The 20,668-nt window shown below is 47.0% G+C and overlaps 1 protein-coding gene across 1 annotated transcript in view; it reads left to right on the forward strand.

Moving 5' to 3' along the window:
- ABCA13 (ATP binding cassette subfamily A member 13) overlaps positions 1-20,668 on the forward strand; it is a 412,425-nt gene that overhangs the window by 379,141 nt on the left and 12,616 nt on the right. The window contains exon 59 of the mRNA XM_040455040.1: positions 5,293-5,385. Within this exon, the coding sequence (XP_040310974.1) occupies positions 5,293-5,385 (93 nt within the window). The remainder of the gene's footprint in view (positions 1-5,292; positions 5,386-20,668) is intronic.

Raw genomic sequence — 20,668 nt, forward strand, 5'->3', positions numbered from 1 at the left:
TTATTTTTTTTTTTTCTTGGTTTTCTTCTTCTTGGTTTGTCTGTCTCTTTCGTGTGTCTGTCTGTCTGCGTGTCTCTGCCTGGGATGAATCTGCGGAATCTCTTTCCCCTGCAGTGAGTAGCTCCCAGTGACGCTCTTCAGTTTGTGTGTTAAATTCTGTCCTCATTTTGTGAAGCCCGGATGCCTCAAAGCCACCTGCTATTATTACATAGACAGAGGCGGCCCTCAGCCACCTGACGCCAGCCCCGATCTGTCCTCTGCGGACGGGTCCGTGTGTGCCCAGGGGAGGATGTTCCCCTTTCAGACCTGCTCACGCGGCCCAGTCTTACCTTCTCCAGGGTGCCGCTGGGCTCTGGATGTGCGTGTGGCTAGCCTCTGGGTTCATGTGGGGCATGTGGCTGGCGTGGCCCCTCTGTGGCCTCTACCGCGTGTACGTGCAGCCTCAGTAGGCTAGGCGCGTGCCCCAGTGACACATGAGCTAATGCAGGCACTGTCAGGCCAGATACTGGAGCTCTTGGCCCTTCTTGTCTGCTGGGCTCTACACAAGTCACTGATGTTGACGGCGTCGCCGGGTATGGGTCCCAGTTGAGTGCAGAGAAGCTCCCGGTCCTCGTGGGCTGCCTTGTCCTGCCAGTAGCCGCACGTGTGTAAAGCTGGCCGTGCAGCTGTTCGTCAGCGGTAAACGTTTCTCAGACCGTTGCAACCTTCCAGACAGTTTCCAACATTCTGAAATGGTTGTTTTTGTCCATTGTGTCCGGCTTTCGAGTTGATTTGGGGGGAAGAGATGTGCCAGGTTTTTCACTTGGCCGTAGCCAGAAGTCCTGCCCTTGACTTTTGTCTTGGTTCTGTTTCTTTTCAGAAAATAAAATGTCACACTGAAATGAAACAAATGTGGCAAACCCTCTACCTTATAATATACGTACGTTTTTGCTTAAAACGATCCTCTGGCCGTGCCAATTCTGGAAACTCTCTGCATTCCTGCATTTATCAGGCCGGTATTTGTTAAGGCCTCATTTTTATATGTGGGTTCTAAGAGTGGATAAAGTGGGGGTCACGTTAAAAATCCCTTTTGATTTCCATATAGCGTATGATTATTACAGACAGTTCTCAGGAAGACCGTACATCACTGTAATTTCTGTCCTACGTCCTCCCGTTAATGCGGTTTCACATTAACGATGTGTCTTCATTTCTATAAATCTGCCCGCATTCATGCAATACAAAGATCTAAATGACTCACGATTAATGGAGAGCGCAGCAGCCAGTGACTGATTCTGTGCTTCTGAGACAGCTGCCTGCAGCTGAAAAGTCTCCAAATTGCACAGTTTCCCTTTAATTTTGAGGTCCTGTCTCTGTTCCTCTCCTCACTCCTTACCTAGAGGACCGTGGGCTTGTACCGTATGCTCCATGCTAAGCCCTTGACTCCTCGCGCCCCTGACCAGAGAGAGCTCTGTTCCAGCCAGCCTGACCACCCAAAGGAAGCACGGTGTTCGTTCTCAGAGTCAATAGTCACAGGTTATTTCACTGCTGTAGAGCACCTGGCATTGGATGTTCTTCCTGCTGCTGAAAGTCCTCAAAATCTCTCAGTCTTTGCCCTCTGGGCAGAGATGTCATGGTAACCCACCTGCTGTTTAGACCTTATTTGTGTGACAGCTAATAACAACTCAGTTGAAATTACCACGTCGTTACTCCAAGGTCGTAATTAAAATCGGTTGTTATTTGGATCTCTGTTCATCTGCGATGCATAAGGATGCAATAAAGAAAACTTCATGTTCTCCCACTTTAATTAGAACACCTACGATGCACTCATGAAAATTTTAAATTGGAACTTATTAAAGAAACAGAGAAAGATATGTTTGCACAAAAAGATTTATAAAGCTTATTTTGGGGCGCCTGGGTGGCTCAGTCACGTAAGCATCCAACTTGGGCTCAGGTCATGATCTCACGGTTTGTGAGTTCAAACCCCGCATCAGGCTCTGTGCTGACAGCTCGGAGCCTGGAGCCCACTTCGGATTCTGTGTCTCCCTCTCTCTGCCCCTCTCCTGATCACACTCTGTCTCTCTATCTCTCTCAAAAACAAATAAACATTAAAAAAAGATTTATAAAGCGTGTTTGGAATATGAATAGCACGTATTCCTTAGACCCCATGTTAAACTACTGTAAGTCAGACCCCAAATTACAGTGGCTCAGACCAGACGTGTTTTTCGCTCCTCCACTAACAATTCATGATGGTGGGCTATGATGGAGCCCAAGGTCATCCAAGGATTCCGAGTCTTTCCAGCATTTCACTTACTCACTTGTGAGTTTGCCTCATCTGGATGGTTGAAATTGACTTTCTAGTGCAGCTCATGGAAAGTAGAAAGAACCCAAACCCAGGGCAAGCGGCTTGCCTTATTTTGATGTGACGCAGAAATTGTACTTCCCATTGACCCGAGTTGTCACACGTCTGCCTCTAGCTGCATGGGAGGCTGACCAATATAACCTTGATCTGAATGTCCCGTGACCTAATGAGCAGACGGGCTTTACGCCCATTCGCGAACAGTGAACATAATACCTGATTCCTGTAGGGGATTTGGATGGCACATAGTGGCAGAAGCAAAGGAATTGCACCATGAATTTTCAAGTATCGTCAATGTCAACCTTTTCGTGTGTTTTGCCTTCCCTTCCCCCCCCCCGTCACATTCGTGTTCAAGTTTCCTAACACGTGCTGCCACGCTGTATCATTACTTTTTTTCTGTGCAACTAATGGAGTTTAGAAAACCTCATTTGAATGGCTGTTCAACACATGGACGCACCCCCATTTATCTGAGTATCATATTATCCTATTACAGAAGCGGTTTCTGGATTTTTACTCTTATAAATAACTTGCTATATGCATTCCTATCTTCTGTGTTTCCTAACGTAAGTTCCTAGAAGAGATTAGTGCCAAATTGAGTTTTCAGAAAATCATGCCAATTTTTCACTCCCACCGGCAGTATATGAGGTTGGGATTGTTCAGACGATGTTTTTAACTTTGCAGGTATTTTTTTGATCTGAGAATTCATTGTTTGTATTTGCACCGCAGATAGGGGAAACAGTGTTTCCCTGTGCAACAAACAAAAGGCACATTTGGCAAATGACTTTCTGGCTGGAAGAGAATTTTAAGCTCACTTATTTGATGGTTAAGTTTCTAATTTGTCAGGATGTGTATTACCTGTGGACAGTTCTTTGAATAGTCACTATATTTGACCTTCCTCCAGGATTGCATTTTATAGTTTCATTTTTACGCTAACAAAAACAGTTCTGTATACCGAATGTATTGGGGCGCCTGGGTGGCTCAGTCGGTTAAATGGCCAACTTCGTCTCAGGTCATGATCTCATGGTTCGTGGGTTCGAGCCTCACGTCAGGCTCTTGACAGCTCAGAGACTTCAGATTCTGTGTCTCTCTCTGTCCCTCCCCCACATGTGCGTGTCCTCTCTTTTTCTCTCTCTCTGTCTCTCTCTCTCTCTCAAAAATAAATAAATGAGGGGCGCCTGGGTGGCTCAGTTGGTTAAGTGGCCGACTTCGGCTCAGGTCATGATCTCGCCGTCCGTGAGTTCAAGCCCTGCGTCGGGCTCTGTGCTGACAGTTCAGAGCCCGGAACCTGTTTCCGATTCTGTGTCTCCCTCTCTCTGACCCTCCCCCATTCATGCGCTGTCTCTCTCTGTCTCAAAAGTAAATAAACGTTACAAAAATTTAAAAAAATAAATAAATGAACTTTAATATATACTGAATGTATCTACCCTCACGCATTGCGTTTGTTGTAGTTGTGTTTTTACTTCTTTTTGAGTTTATTTATTTTGAGAGAGAGAGACTGCAAGCAGGGAAGGACAGAGAGAGAGGGAGAGAGAGAGAATCCCAAGCAGGCTTAGATCATGACCTGAGCCGAAACCAAGAGTTGGATACTTAACCCACTGAGCCACCCAGTTTCCCCTTAAAAAATTTTTCTTAAGTTTATTTTGTTGTAGTTTTTTTTTTTTTTAACGTTCGTTGGCTGTGTTTTGACAGACTTATTAGAAGTTTGCACTTTTGCATTGTCAACTACCAAGCACTTTCTTTCGTAGTCTCTTCCATCGCTGATGCTTAGAAGGAATGTATGTTCCCATCCACTTATGTGTTTAAGATGTGACTGTTTAGTTCTGCACAGCCTTTCTTCTTCTAATGATCTGCCTTGTAACTCCTAAGCCTGTTGCCTTCCTTGAATTGTCTGAGCCTTAGAACAAATGTTAAATATCTTCTGGAGCAACTCTTCTCGTTCTTCTTGTTCACAGTTTTTCTACCTCTCACTAAATAATTTTGAAGGTATGCTTTATAATTTTGATTGGCATTATACTATAACCTTATTATAATTTATTTTATTTTCTATATAATTATAATAACCCTATTACAGGTTACAAATCTTTATTACATATTTTATACCAAGATAATGTTATATAATATCACAAACCAAATTATAGCTGCAAATTACAATGTAATTTGTTATATTTTATTTTATATATTATAGTAAAATAGAATTCACATATATATTTTATGTAAAATTCATTTATTACATTTATATTCATGTACCTATCATGTTTTATATTTATACTGACATATACTAATACTATTTTATGTTGCAATAATTTTTATATCACAGTGATATTCATTTATAATAATTTCCTTTATCTAAAATATATTCACTTTTTTCTTTTTCTTGACACATCCTTTTATTGATTCAAGATTTCATTTAGGTTCATTAGTAGATCTTATTGCTTTTGTTTTTTCATAAAACTTGCACATTTTCTGTGAAGGGCACTTGGATTTAGTTTATATTTTCGTACTATTGCAACAGTTTCTCTCCTAATAACCATTGTTCCTGGGATTTTGAAATACTGGTAAGTTTTGGTTAATTGTGTCATTGGTTATCTAAATAAAACATCTATTTTATTTTATTTTATTTTCTGAATGTTTATTTATTTTTGAGAGGGGAGGAGCAGAGAAAGGGAGACAAAGAATCCGAAGCAAGCTCGAGGCTCGAGCTGCCAGCACAGAGCCCGACATGGGGCTCGAACTCACAAACCGTGAGATCATGACCTGAGCCGAAGTCAGACCCTCAATCGACTGAGTCACGCTGGCGCCCCAAAACACGCATTTTAAAAGTGCTCATTGAGGGTTTCTTGAGGTGGTATGTAGAAAATTCAGCAACAGCAGCAGTGTTTTTGTCTACGTGTTGCTTGGACGGTTTGCTGCCTGGAGGACGCACTTGCTCATGCCCTTCTCGTCCTGTCCCCCCCCAGCATGGAGGAATGCCAGGCCCTGTGCACGAGACTGGCCATAATGGTCAACGGCAGCTTCCGGTGCCTTGGCTCCCCTCAGCACCTTAAAAGCAGGTATGTTGTACGTGTGTGTGTACGTGTATGTCTCCTCATCTGTTCACTGCATGAGTCGGTCACAACCGGTGATGCTTTCAAGCCAGAGTGGTCCAGCCCCTCCCGCGGAGGAAGGAGACGGGGGCCTGGGGAGATGAGGGGCCTTCGGGCCACCGACCGTGGCTGCAGCTCCCACGTGGAGCCCAGCCATCCTCCCACCATGTTCACGGGCTTCTTCCGGGAGGACAGGCACTCTCAAAGTGACCGTCAGGATGAAAAGAGGAGAAAATGTGTCCTTGCCAGTGCAGGATACTTCATACAGAGGTTGTCCACCCCCGTAGCCCCCGTCCGGGGTGGGTGGGGGGCCTGTGTTACCTGCCAGCCGCTGTGCTGTTGGAAAGGCCTCTGTGGATTCAGGACGGGAGACCAGAGTTGTTTGGTCGATTTTCGTCCTCTCCGTGGACTTTGCGGAATCTTCATGATGTTGCTGACAGTTCCTACGAGCAGTTTTGCATCCTAGTCCCCTGGTTTTTGCATTCAGTGTCCCCCAAGCTGTTTCCACAGTTTCGAATTTCCTCTTAACTCGCCGTCTAATCTGGTGTATCCGATCCAGAATAATTTTTTAATATGTTGATAAACCTCTTTCTGCTTTCATTTTATTTTTTTTTTTTTTTTTGAAGCTGGAACTTGCAAGCCGAGATTTGCTAAGTAAACAGTCGTATATATTAAGGTGAAGTGTTTTTATTTCGTGGAGAAAATATCAGCGAATGCTTGGTTCTCCGGCCTGGGGAGCAAACACGCCTTTTCCGGTGGCTCAGAGTCGGGCACCTCGGGGACAGCCAGCCTCGCTGCCGCGTGAGGCTCAGGGTCAGCCGCTGGTCAGACCGAGCCTGCTGGATGGAAACTGTTCTCAATATGCAGTCTGCTCATTTTTAATAAGTGTCATCAAAAGAAAAATAATCTTTCACACTCCCTCACCTTTATGAATGCTTACATAAAGTTTTATAGCCCATGCCTGATTGCCGGGTGATTTATGTCTGAGCTTCGCGAACTGCCTCTCTCAAGGTGGCTGCCGGAGCCCGGCCCCAGGACGCGCCAAGGCAGAATTAGCCTCCGTGCTGCACAGGCTCCCTCTCTTCTGGTTCCCGTTCCGATGACATGGCAGGTGGTTGAGGGCGGATTGTTAGCAATGTGGACTGTGGAATGACACACAGCAAGAAGCGGCTCGTGGGCGATTCATCAAAACACCGAACTTTGATACATTGCAATGCGTAATTTGTCACGTTGGTATTTTCTTGCAGCCCATAAACTGATTACCTGTGTTTCCCTAATATGAGATAAAAAGTAAAGGGTTAATCTCGCCATGGACCCAGGACTCCCAGCCTGTGTGCCAGCCGCAGGCCCTGTGGCCAGGAAAGCTGCATGGAGGGCATCTGTGGACTGCGTCCACTCTGTGCACAGCCCATGGGCACGCTGATCCTGGTGTGTGAGGCAGATATGACACCAGTCCTTGGCTTACAGCCCTATTGTCCCCGACTCAGCATGTGATTTCGTCCCCGGGGTCTGAGATCTCCGCCCTGTGATTAGAGATTCAGGTTGTGCCCAGTTACCTCAGAGCCCAGCGCAGTGTGCGAGATGCCGCTGGGCGCCTGCAGCCTCAGGCGTCTGTCCCCGGCTGGGGACGGGTCGCTGCGAGGCTAGGCGAGCATGCAGCACATGGAGGGGAGCCTAGCTCAGGCCACGTGCGTTCTGCGGAGAAGCTGATACTTTGGAGCTGCAGGGGGAGCGGGAGGAGGGCGGGGAGCGGGAGGAGACGGGGTTCGGGGAGGCCCTTCTGCGGTGGTTGTCACGAGGGATCATCGGGAAACCCAGAACACGCCCACGGAGGTGCGTGTTACCCTCAGTGAGTGTGAGAGTCGCCGCAGAGGTGCCGCCCCTCCCCCCAGCAGGTGCTTGGGGACCCAAGGGGAGGAGTCTGGGCCTACCTGTGATTTGGGACTGAGGACATTTGAAAAGGGTGAGGAGAGAATGAGGGCAGGGCAGGGGTGAGGGAGGCCCTGGGGAGAGGGGTGAGGAGGTAACTTGGGATAAGCCGGGTTTGGGATTGGGGCGGGGGCGGGGGGCGGGGGGACCAGCTGAGTGGGGGTTAGGACCGGGAGCGTAGGGGTTTCCCGGTGGGGATGCAGGGGTGGGTGCGCCAGGTCGGCTTGGGCTGGGAGGTGTCCGCCCGATGGGGTACCTGAGGCCAGGAGCTGAGGAGCCAAAGGGAGGCCAGGGCCTCGGGAACTCGCCCTGCACCCCAAGGGCAGGGGAGACACCTGCCCCCGTCTCCCGCATGCACTGCCTCCTGGAGCGGCCCCACCCGGAATGCTGTCTTGGGCGCCCAGCACTCCCCTCCCTGTGCCGCACTGAGGTCTCTCTTCTTTGGCTGTTCTCCCCCGCAGGGGACTAAGCCCTGGTCTAGATCATCCCGCGCTCTGGGTCACGTGGTGGGGCACGGTGTCAGGAGAGATCGAGGCTGTAGAGCGTGCTAGGCGCCAGTTCGAAGTGCATCGAGCACGTTAAGTAGTTAGCTCCTCGTGACAGTGCCCTGGGGTGGCTACTGTTATCGCCCCCTTTTGCAGCTATAGAAAACGTACTCAGAGAAAGATTGAGGGTGTTCCCGGCTGGTGAGCGGAGGAGCTGGGATTTGAACTGGGGCGTTCTGGTTTCCTTTGTTCTGTGGTGTGTGTGTGTGTGTGTTCTCACGACACCCCCATTCAGTACCCGGAGCTGGGGTCCCAGTGCAGCCGGTGAGACTCCTGAGCCACGGGCTCCAAGGGCAAGCCTCCCGCCTCCCCACCCCTCAGGTGCACGTCCCTGGGGCCACACGGACGTGTGCCGTGTGCCTGTGTCTACACCGCCAACGCTCTCCTGTTGACCTTCCCCGGGGCACTCTTCACCTCCTCCGTTCTCAGCGCGGCCCTGACACCCCACTCGTAAAGTGCGAGGTCTCTGAGATGAGAGAAGCCGCTTGTCTGTCAGCCCCTTGGCCGGCCCCTCAGCGTGGCCTCACAAACTACTATTCGTTCATCATCCTTCTCTTCCTGTGTTTCTGGCTCTGGGAAGGAAATTTGCCTATCAATCTGTCTTCTGTTTGGCAATCATATGATCTCTTTTCCTTCGGAGACCTTCCTTCAGGGATTTTTTTTTTTTCTTCTCGGATCTCTTTGATCTTCTGTACCAGTTATGAGCTCTGTCTTTCAGTTAGGAACAGAACATCAGACACACTGATGTAAGCATATCCACTGACTTAAGTGTATTCATTTTTTATATGTAGTAAAAGTCCGGAAGTACCTGGTATTGGCACTGGTTCAGTGGCTCACGTCTTTACGGTTTTCTTGGTCCCAGAATGGCTGCTGCAGCTCCATCCATCACACCCTTGTTCTAGGCAACAAAAGGAAGCAGGGAAAGGCGAGAGGGGACACCTGCTCTTATGTTTTGTCAGTCGCCCTGGTTACTGGGAAGCCTGAGAAGTGTAGAATGTAGCTGGGCATTTTGCCACTTAAATCAACTTAGATTTCTGTTAAGGAAGAACGCAAGGAAGTGGATGTTGGGTGGCTGTCTACAGTCTCTCGTGCTGCTGACTGGATTCTTTCCTCAGTTGACGGTAGGTCAACAGCCTGTGTTCTGGGGCTCCCATTGCGGGAGGGACTGTCCTATGATAAGGAGTAAATAAATTTATAAGTTTACGTGTGAGCCATAATTGTGTGTGCACACGCACGGATGAATGTGTGCATGTGCACATACCAAGGAGAGCAGAAGCAGAGTGGAGGCCACCTGATGGCCGGGACCAGTTGACAGCAGCCTCTGTGGGCGCCGAGACGCCGTCCCCGGGGAATTGGGGACGCATTCCCAGGTTCTCTCCATGGCAGAACTGGAGCACATCCTGAGAGCCAACAGGCTGTGGGCATGTTCATGACCCACCTGCAGGGAACCCGTAACGCCTGCGTGTTGCACCTGTTTGCTTTCCCCTGCCCTGGGAGCAGCTACAGCAGAGAGTTTAAGTCTGAGTGTCAGAGCGGTCCTTCCCGGGGAAGGAAAACAAATCATGCTTCTGAAGCACAGAGGTGATAGTTTGAAGAACGCCGGACCAATTTCTTGGCGGGGAGGGAGGGTGGGGCTGTTCATGCATTGAAAACAAAGCAAAAGCAGAACTCTAGAAATGAAGAAAATCCTTAAGATTATGAGAACTTTTATTTTCTTGAGTTGTCCAACATGAAAGCTTTAGGAATCAGAAATAATAATGGGATAAACTCTGAAGGCTGCTCTTGTCAATATGTTATATATTCATTTTATTCAGGATATAGAGAGTGCTCCGGAGGATTTGTCTCTAGATTTTTTAAAAAAGTTTTACTTCTCTTGGGGGGGGGGGGCGGGAGAGAGAGAGAGAGCACAAGCAAGGGAGGGGCAGAGAGAATCCCAAGCAGGCTATGGGCTGTCAGGAGAGAGCCTGACTCGGGGTTCAATCTCACAAACCGTGAGATCACGGACCCTAGTTGAAACCAAAGCTGGATGCTTAACTGACTGAGCCACCCAGGCGCCCTCGAAGATATTCCTCAAAGAAATGGAAAACAGTATAGTGATGTTTGAGCTCTCCCGCTACAACTCCTTGGGTAGCTGAAAATTAACACATCACCTTATCTGACACCCTATGGTTCAGCGTGGCAAGTTTGATTTAATAGTTCTTGGAAACATCGCCTGAATGTCAAAGCTTAGATTAAGATGACATCACCAAATAATAGACTGGCTCGTTTCAAAATGAAGTAGGTAATTTGATAGGTTTATGTCACTTTCACAAATGGGGAAGGAGGCCTGTATGCAAGCCCATATGAGGCTTTCTGCCATGATGTGCGGCTGCTGAATTCTGTTCTGCATTTTGCTTTGTTTCAAAGCATCACGTAATTCATCCGCTTCTACTCACCACTGAATTAGCTGTCTTTGCCAGTAGTGGCTCTTTGAAGAGAAAGAAGCTGTCTGGCTTTCGCCTGCTCAGCGTGCGCTCCCAGGCTGCTTCGTGTCATTCATCACTCTGCTTGCTTTCCCGGCATCGCGTTACGTGAACACGAGCCATGTTCCTCTGACGCTGCTGCTGGGGGGACTTCGGATGCTCTGACGCCCTTCCTGGGAAGAGCTTCCGAGCCCCTAGTTGTCCTCGTGCTGGACGTTTCGGTTGGATGCGTCTGGTCTGGGAAATTCAGATCACGAGCCGATGTCGCCCAGGGCGGTCACTTTCCCAATGGGGACACTCTGCTTTCACTTTCTAGTATATTCCGTTAAGAACACAGAGACAGCAAAGGTGGGAATTAGAAGTGGTTTTGGGGACACTCAAGGTCACATCCTGACTCCTCGTTCACGCACGCTGGCCGCATGCATGTCTTACGGGAGACGGCAGAGGCATGGTCCCTCGGTCAGTGAGCTTGCTCTAGGTCAGACTGACACACATAAGTGTAGATGCAGCACGATGTGGAAATTGTCCTAAGACTAGTGAAGAGGCCGCTTGGGGTGCAGCTCGGTGTGAGTAATCAAATGCTAGAGGGTGTTTCTGTAGCGACAGGGTTTTGAAATCCGTTGGTGAGCAGTCACGACCCCTGCCAGACGTGCTAAACACTCGCAAATCAAAAGTTGTGTAGGTGCCACGGGAAGGTTTCCAGGCGGGAGTGAGGAGGAGATGGAATGTCCGTTTCGTGGCAGAGGAGGCATCCCTCCCAGGTCGCCCCCCAGCAGCTACTCGACGGTGAGCGCCTTCCTGCCGACAGAGGAGGGATGGAGAGAGATGATGCGGGTCGTGTTTGGAACAGCCTGACTCTGATACAGGGTACAATGGGGTGCAGGTCAAAAAGTGGGCCGTACGTATGGACACCATCTTTGGGGAAGTTTTAATTCCAGGGTAAAAGAATGAGGCAACAGGGGCGCCTGGGTGGGTCAGTCTATTAAGCGTCCGACTCTTGATTTCGGCTCAGGTCATGATCTCTTGGTTTGTGAGATTGAGCCCCGAGTTGGGCTCTGTGCTGACAGCTTGGAGCCTGCTTGAGATTCTCTCTCTCTCCCTCTCTCTCTCTCTCTCTCTTTCTCTCCGTTCTTCCCTCCTTCTTCCCTCCCTCCTTCTCCTCGTTCCCCTGCTCCTCCCCTGCTCACACTCTCTTTCTCAAAAATAAATAAACTTTAAAAAATGAGATGACAAAGGAAAGGAACAAGAGACGCGAACCCAAGTGGGCTCTTTGGGGCTGTTTTTGTTTTCTAAACAAAAAAGGGATGGAAATGAGCTATGGGCGGCTGGTGACGGGACGTGTGGTGTAGGTGGCATGGCCGAGAACAAAGTTAGGACTTTGCCACCAACTCTTCTGGGGCTAGGGAGAGGGGGAGCCGTCCCTATCATTAGCCCTGGAGGATGATCAGGGATGGGAGTGGGGATGTCCTTAGAGAAATGGAGACCTCGGGGAGGGCCGGGGGCTGAAAAGGGTGTGCTGGTCGTCTGGGGGCCGGCAGCCGGCTGGGCAGGTGTTCGTCGTGCACAAGGACCCCCAGGGTTCCGCCTGCAGCTCTGCACCACGGTGGGAAGCAGGAAAGCAGGAAAGCAGAGCCCCTCAGCGCTGATCGTGTTGATAAATGGCCCAGGCTCTCATCCACGGTGCGGGGTCTGTGTGCCCCTTACCCAGGGTGGGTCACTTGCTGTGTGCTCTCTGCGTATCGCCCCCATTTCTTCCTCGTGATGTCCCCACCACCACCGGAGAGAATCTCAGACCCACAAGTGCGGTGTTTGGCCCAGCACACAGTTCCTGCTGGAAGGAGCCAGTTTCAGAGTGTGGTCTTGAGCCCCGCTGGTGCCGTGTCGGCTCACCTCACCTGCCTGGGCGAGCCGGCGTGGGTGTGCTGGGATGACACAGAAGAGGTGCGGAGCCAGGCCGGTGACAGCACCCCGGGACTTCGAGAAAGGTATTTAACACCTCTGAAAGTTGGTTTCCCCCCTTACACGGGGACAGTAATGCATAGTTTATAGTCCTTTGGTAAAAGGCAGAGGAAGACCCCAGTCGTGCTCCCACTCGACGGCTACTTCCTCCTCTTCCGCCGAGATCAACGTGTCGCTCATTCCCTCCGGGTTTAAAAAAATTTTTTTGATGTTTATTCATTTTTGAAAGACAGAGAGACAGAACGCAAGCAGGGGAGGGCCAGAGAGAGAGAGAGAGAGAGAGAGACAGAATCCGAAGCAGGCTCCAGGCTCCGAGCTGTCGGCACAGAGCCCGATGTGGGGCTTGAACCCACAGACTGCGAGATCATGGCCTGAGCCAAAGTCGGACGCCCAACCTGAGCCACCCAGGCGCCCCTTTTCCCTCTGTGTTTTAGAGCCGTCCTCACCTCTTCGGGGAGGTCTCCAGGATCTAGTCTACCCATTCACAGAAGCATAAGATGTTAGCTGGCTACACGGCCATTTCCTTGGAAATAATAATGCATTTCCCAGCTCTGAGGACTGCTGCAGGTGACCAAAGAGATACAGCAGGAGAAGGGTCTGCAGCTTTAAGGGTGTGGATTTGTGTGGGGGGGGGGGGGGCGGCAGGAGTGACATCGTTTTTTGTGCCCCTTCCTCTCTTCCCTCTGAATGCAAACGTGATGGTTAGAGACGAAGCAGCCATCTCGGACCACGAGGCGGCCTCAGCGACAGGCCTGTGAACAGAGCAGAGAGACCGAATGAGCCAGACGGCTGCCTTATCCACTCTGAGCTGGCCGCTGTCAGACTTTAAACCTGATGTCCCTGCAGCTTTGGAGTTTCTGTCATGCACGCATGAATCTAAACAGACTAACGCACCCTCTGACCTATTAAACATGATGTTTATTTGTCTACCTGATTGTTTTTAACCTCTTCCCAGTGGACTGGAAGCTCTCTTGAGACTGGACTTTTCTTTTTGTTTGTCTCCGGGTGCCTAGTAGTGGGGCCAGAGCCTAGTACGTGACGCCCGCTCCAGGTAATTGTTGAACAGAGAACGAGTGAACGAGTGAAGCCCCTGGCACCCAGTGGGCCTGCACTGAAGGATGCGTCTGTCCAGCTCGCTGCCCTGGGGCTCAGGAGAGAAATCAGAGGAGTCTGTAGTGGCTCTCAGGTTGTGCCCAGCGTCATGAACCACTGGACCTGAAGACAGTAATCGGGCCTTTTGATAAAGACTTTCCTTCAGATCCCATCTATCTCCAGGCCGGGTGAAGTCTGCTCTGTCTCAAAACGTCCTGCTTCACCCATTGGTTGGCTGCCTTTAGACCCAGGGCTCTATCTTTACTCCCCGTCTCCATTAGCAAGATCCACCAGGCGTGTGATTCAGGCCTAATTGCCGCTGCGGCCTTGGCGGTGAGTTCCTGTCCCCCTCGCGTCTGGACGGCTGGATGCCTCGCACAGCCTCTCTGGCCTGCCAGCCAGTAACGTGCCAGCCGGACAGCAGCGATGTGCCATTCAGAGACTCGGTGGTACACAGGGGATGGTGAACTCTGATTGCAAATACCCCCGCGGCGCACGGAGCTCAGCCCAGCCAGAGAATGGACTTCTGGTAGGTCTGAACCGTGTTTCAGAATATTTCTCCGAAGAAGACATCCAGACGGCCGACAGACACACAAGAAGATGCTCAAAACACTCATCGTCGGGGAAATGCAAGTCCAAGCCATGATGAGACACCACTCCACACCTGTCAGAGTGGCTGACATTAACAGGAGACGACAGGTGCCGGCCAGGAGGCCGAGGAAGGGGAGGCCTCGTGCACGGTTGGTGGGAACGCAGACTGGTGCGGCCGCTCCGGACGACAGTGTGGAGGGTCCTCGAAAAGCCTGCAGTAGACCCTCCCTGCGGCCCAGCCATCTCACTACTGGGTATTCGCCCAAAGGAAACGAAATTGTCAACTTGAAGGTACCTCCGCCCGTGCCGACTGCAGCCGCCAACACGTGGAAACCTATGTGGCCACTGGCAGAGGAGCGGATGCTGAGGAAGATGTGGTTCTCTCTCTCTCTCTCTCTCTCTCTCTCTCTCTCTCTCCCACACACACACACATGCACATGTGCACGCGCGCACACACACACACACACTGGAGTAGTACTCAGCCATGAAAAAGAGTGAAATCTTATCATTTGTGACAACATGGGTGGACCATAAGTAAAATAAGTAAGAGAAAGATAAAAACTGTATGATCTCACTAATACACGGAATCTTGAATGAAAGAGAGAAAGAAAACAAAAGAAATAAGAGGAAGAAAGAAAGAAAGGAAAGGAAAGGAGAAAGAAAGGAGAAAAGAAAAGAAAAAAGGAAAGGAAAGGAAAGGAAAGGAAAGGAAAGAAAGAAAAGAGAAAAGAGAAGAAAAAAGAAAAGAAAAAAAGAAAAGAAAAAGAAAAAAAGAAAAAGAGAAGAAGGAGGGAGAAGGAAGACAGGTTATGGATACAGAAAATAAACTGGTGGCTGCCAGAGGCTGGGGGCGAGGAAAGGTGAGCTGGGATTTTTTTGGTATTTTTCTTTGGTTTTGTTTTTGTTTAAGTTTTAAAAAAGAACTGTATTTCAGGTTTAAATGATTCCAGATCGGGATTTGAGAGAGGGTTTATTTACTGAGTTCAGTTAGCCTAAAATTGGTGTGTGTGCTATGGGCACCTGTATGTGTGTTTATAGATATGTGTGTTTGTGTAGTGTGCATGTATGTATGCATGTGGGTGTTTGTATTTGTGTGGGGTGTGTGTGTGTGTGTGTGTGTGTGTGTGTGTGTGTGTATGGCGTGAGTGTGTGGTATTACGTGTGTGTGTGTGCCTCTGCCTAGTGGTGTGTATGTTGTATGTGTCTGTGTAGTGGGGTGTGTGTGTGTGTGTGTATATTCAAAGAAAATTCTTGAATCCTCAACACTCTTGGTTTCACAGCGTAGAGGTGTTTTACAAATGCAATGAGCCCTGTGCATCAGTAAGACATTTTTACAAATGGAGCAAAACGAACTTCACAAACCACGGTGGCTTCTCGGGTTCTCCGTCATCCTCCCGTGTCTGCAGGCGTCTGTCTGGAGGCGGGCTTCCAGGTGGCCCGGGCTGGGGGGACTCTGCTCCGCTGCGTGTCACCCTCCTTCTGGGATCCGCGTCCGAGGGGTGGGGGCGCAAGAACGGAAAGGCCAAACCATACAAGTGTGATTCGTACGTCAGGTCTTGTCACACCTGCCACCGTCCCTTTAGCCAAACCAAGTCACTTGGTAAAGAAAAAGGGAGGAAGGTAGTCGTACCCACTACCCCCGCGTGGAGGACCGTGGCGAATTACATGGCCAGGTGTGCACGTGGGGAGGGGAGAGGATATCTTACCTACCACCACCTCCGGGAATTTTGTGACTGATGTTTTAGACGGTGGCCCGCCTCTTGGCTCTTGACAGCTTCATTAGGGTTTCCTTCACCTGTGCTACAACCCACCCATTTAAGGTGTGTGCACGGATACGTGCCACCGTCTCCACGGTTCATTTCGGAACATCTTCATCATCTCAGGGAAAAGCCCTGTGCCTTTACCTGTCCCCCTTCTGTGCAACCACCCCTAAGCCCCCGCCAGACTGTGTTCTGTCTCTGTAAATTTGCCCGGTATTGACGCATAAATGGAATTGTATAGCGTGTGGTCTTTCGTGAGTGGCAGCGTTCACTCGCTGGACGATTTTATGGTTCTTCCATGTTATCAGGGCTCCTCCGTGCCCTCGTGTGGACAAATGATGTGTGTGCTTTGTACATTGTTGATGGGCTGTGCCATCAGTTGCATCCATCGGTGATGGGTTGGCGCCGCCTTTGGTCTGTTAGGCATAATGTTGCTGTAAACAGAGTTTTCGTGGGACACATCTTTTTATTTGGGGGGATACGTACCTTGGAGCAAAGCTGCTGGGTCATATATTGACTCTGTGCCTCGCCATTTAAGGAACCGTCACGCTATTTTACAAACTGGCTGCACCATTTTACATTCTTGTCAGTGAACGAGGGTTCCAGTTTCCCCAACGGCTTCACCATTACTTTTTATTTCCCGTCCCAATGAGTGTGAAGTAAGTAGAATCTCGTGGTGATTTTGATCTCTGCTTCCCTGATGACTCCTGATTTCGAACCTATTTCCATGTGCTGATGGGACATTCGTGTATCTTCTGTGAAGAAATGTCTATTCACATCCTTTGCCCATTTCAAAATATGGCTTGTCTTTTTATTATCGACTCGGGGGAGTTCTGTATCCTACATACAAATCCCTTATCAGGTGTTGGATGTGCGAATATTATTATATTTTCCGATACACGGTTTGCCGTGTCCTTTCTTGATAACATCCTTTGAGGCACGGATGTTTTTAATTTGAATAAAGCCCAATTTACCTTTTCTTTTGTTTTTCCATGCTTTTGGTGTCCTAAGTATCTGCTGTGAAATCAGAGACCATGAAAATTTACACCTTGTATGATTCTAAGAGTTTTGAACATTTCCATTTAGGTATTTGATCCATTTTTAAAAAGTGCCAGTGTAGTTAACATACAGTGCTATGTTATTTCCAGGTGTTGAGTCAGCGGTTCCATACCTTAGTGTCCATCAAGAGAATTGTGCTCTTAACCCCCGTCATGTATTTCCCCCACCCCTCAACTCACCTCCCCTCTGGTAACGATTACTTTGTTAACTATAGCTAAGAGTCTGGTTTTTGGGTTGTCTCTCGATTCTTTTGGCATTTTGTTCATTTATTCTGTTTTGTTTTTTTAATTCCACACACGAGTGAAATCATACGATATTTTCTTTGCCTGGTCTATGTTGCATAGCATAATGCTCCTTAGATCTATCTGTGTTGTTGCAGATGGCAACATTTCATTCTTTTTTTACGGCTGAGTAATACTCCATTTTGTACGTATACATACATACCCCACCTTTATCCGTTCGTCAGTTGTTGGACACTTGCACTGCCTCCATAATTTGGCTGTTGGAGATAATGCTGCTATAAACATGCATGTCCTTTTATTTTATTCACAATTTTGAGTTAAATTTTTTATAACTGTGTGGGAGGTAGAGTTCCATATTCTTTCTTTTGGGTGCACTATCCAGTTCTGCCAGCACCGTTTGTGGAAAGATTACTCTTTCCATTGAATGGTTTGGGCAACATTGTCAAAAAATCAGTTGACCACAGACGTACAGGTTTATTTCTGGACTCTCAATTCTATTTCATTGATGTATATGTTGATCCTGATACCACACTGTGTTGATTACTGTTGCTTCGTAGTAAGTTTTGAAATCGGGAAGTGTTAGCCCTCCAATTTTGTTCCTCCTTTTCAAGAGTGTTTGGCTGGTCTAGGTCCATTGCATGGTCCAGGTCCCTATGAATGTTGGAATCAGTTTGTAATTTCTACAAAGAAGTCAGCAGGGATTCTAAGAAGGATTGTGCTGAATCTGTAGATCATTTTGAGGAGTATTGCCACGTTAACAAGGTCAAGTCTTCCTGTCCGTGAACCTGATATGTTTATTTACTTAAATCTTCTTTAATTATCTTTTAACAATGTTTTCTAGTCACAAATCCTAGGTTTTACACTTATTTTGTTAAATATAATCCTAAGTAACTATTTTGATGTTACTGTAAATGTAGTTGTTTTCTTAATTTCATGTTTTGGATTGTTCATTGCAAGTGTGTAGAAATACGATTTATTTTTTGTGCGTTGAACTTGTGTCTTGGAATCATGCTGAACTTACTGATTATTTCTAACAGTATTCAGTGAATTCCTTAGATACTTCTATATACACATCATGCCATTTATAAATACAGTTTTACTCTTCATTTCCAATATGGATGCTTTTTATTTCCTTCTCTTGGTCTAGTACAATGTTGAATAGATGTGAGACTGTACACATTCACTTAGGAGGAATGCCCCAGGTTTTCATCGTTAAGTATCATGCTTGTTGTGGGTTTTCCTTAGCATCCTTTATCAATTGAGAAACTTTTCTTCAATTCCTATTGGTATTTGTTGAATGTTTGTATCATAAAAAAATGTTGGATTTTGTCAAATGCTTTCTCTGTAACAATTCAGATAATCATGTTATGTGTCACATTAGCTGATTTTCAGATGTGAAGCCAATCTTGCAGCCCTGGGATAGATCTCACTTGCTCGTGGTTCTTTTTTCTCTACGTTGCCATATTTAATTCGTTAGTGTTTTGTGGAGCATTTTTGTGTCCATGTTCATCGTAGACAGTTGTCTATAGCTTTTGTTGTTGTTGCTCACAAGTGTTCCTTCCTTTCTAGTTTTTAAAGGATTTTTAAAGATTCGGTATTAGTTTTTCTTTCAATATTTGTTAGAATTCACTAGTGAAGTGGGTCTGGCATTTTCTTTACCAGTAATTTTTAAATGATGCATCTGAATTTGATCTCTTTACTTACTATAGGTCTATTTATATAGTTTTTGTATTCCTGAGTCAGTTTGGGTAGTTTTTGTCTTTCTAGGAATATGTCCACTTCACCTGATGTATATAATATATTGGAATACAATCGTTCATAGTATTATTCTGTAATCCTTTCTGTTTTTTAAGGTTGGTAGTAATGCCTCATCTTTCCTTTCTGATTCTAGTAACTAGGAGTCTTTTTAACTTGATTAATTTAACTAAAGGTTTGTCAGTTTTGCTGATTATTTCAAAGGACTAGCTTTTTTGTTGCATTGATTTTTCTCTGTTCCTTTCCTTTTCTCTAGCTCATTAAATTCCACTCTGATCTTAATTGTTTCCTTCCTTCTTCTTAAGTTTAGTTTGCCCTTCTGGTGTCTTAGATAGTAGATTAGGTTATTGTTTTCTGATCTTTCTTAATTTTTTAATATAGTTATTTGAAACTGTACATTTTTCTCTAAGTGCTGCTTTAACTGCACCCCACACATTTGGTACTTTGAGCTTTTGTTTCCTTTTATCGCAAGGCATTTTCTAATTTTTCCTGTGATTTATTCTTTGGTTTATTGATTATTTAGGGGATTTTGTTTAATTTTTTTGTTAATTTTCCAAAGCCTTTCTGTAATGTATTTCTAATTTCATATCCTCATTACCAGAGAATGTACGTGTCATTATTTCTGTCCTTTTAAGGTTTTTTTTAATGTTTATTTTTGAGACAGAGAGAGACAGAGCATGAGCGGGGGAGGGGCAGAGAGAGAGGGAGACACAGAATCCAAAGCAAGCTCCAGGCCCTGAGCCATCAGTACAGAGCCCAACGCAAGGCTTGTACTCGTTAACTGTGAGATCATGACCTGAGCCAAAGTTGGACGCTCAACTGACTGGAGCCACCCAGGCAGCCCTGTCCTTTTAAGTTTAGTGAAGTTTGCTTTATGGCCTTCTATATGGTCTGTCCTGGAGAAGGTTCTATGTGTACTTGAGAATAATATATATTGTTCTGTTTGGTAGGGAGCGCTACAGATGGCTTTTAGGTATTGTTGGTTTATAGTGGGTTGTTAAAGTTTGCTATTTCCTTGTTCATCTTTTTCCAGGCTGTTTTACCCAACATTATTATTATTATTATTATTTTAAATGTTTGTTTTCGAGAGATAGAATGCTAGTGGGGGAGGGGCAGGGAGCGAGGGGGACAGAGGGTCTGTGCTGGCAGCAGAGAGCCCAATGCAGGGCTCAAACTCACAGAACATGATCGTGACCCTAGCCGATGTTGGATGCTCAACTGACTGAGCCACCAAGGTGCCCCTGTTTTCTAACATCTTCTAACACAGCATATTAATTTCTTGGTGATTTTTCCACTATACCTATATATTTTTGTTATAGCCTTCGCGGATGCTCTGGGGCTTACCATATACATACTAACTCACCAAAATTAGCTTCAGGTTGAAGCTAACTTAGCTCCAGTGAGACACAGAAATGTCCCATATCGCATTCCTGCCTCTGTGTTATCATGGTTACGCACATGACATTTATCAGTGTTACCACCAAGAACAGGTGGCTGTAATTATCACTGCATATCATTTTTTACATATTTCAGTCTTCTAAAGAAGCTGTCACAAAGGAGAGCAAGTATATATTTATAGCTTTTGTTATATTCCCTCCCTTACATAACATTCCTTGTTCCCTTACCTTTTCCTGTGGATCAAAGTTATCACCTGAAGTGCCTTTCATAGGTGGACACAGCTATGCTTCCTCTCGCTTCCTTTGGGCTGTTGCTGGCATGTTGACTGCATTTTTATGTGATAGGCCCAATAACACAACTACATATTGTTTATATAATTGCTTTTAAAATCAGTTAAGGGAAGAAAGGGAGAGGATACGCGTTTTTCTCACCTTTTCACGTGGATTTATTTTTTTTTA

The sequence above is a fragment of the Herpailurus yagouaroundi genome, unplaced genomic scaffold (assembly GCF_014898765.1).
Source record: "Herpailurus yagouaroundi ecotype Mexico unplaced genomic scaffold, PumYag 214, whole genome shotgun sequence".
Classification (NCBI taxonomy): Eukaryota; Metazoa; Chordata; class Mammalia; order Carnivora; family Felidae; genus Herpailurus; species Herpailurus yagouaroundi.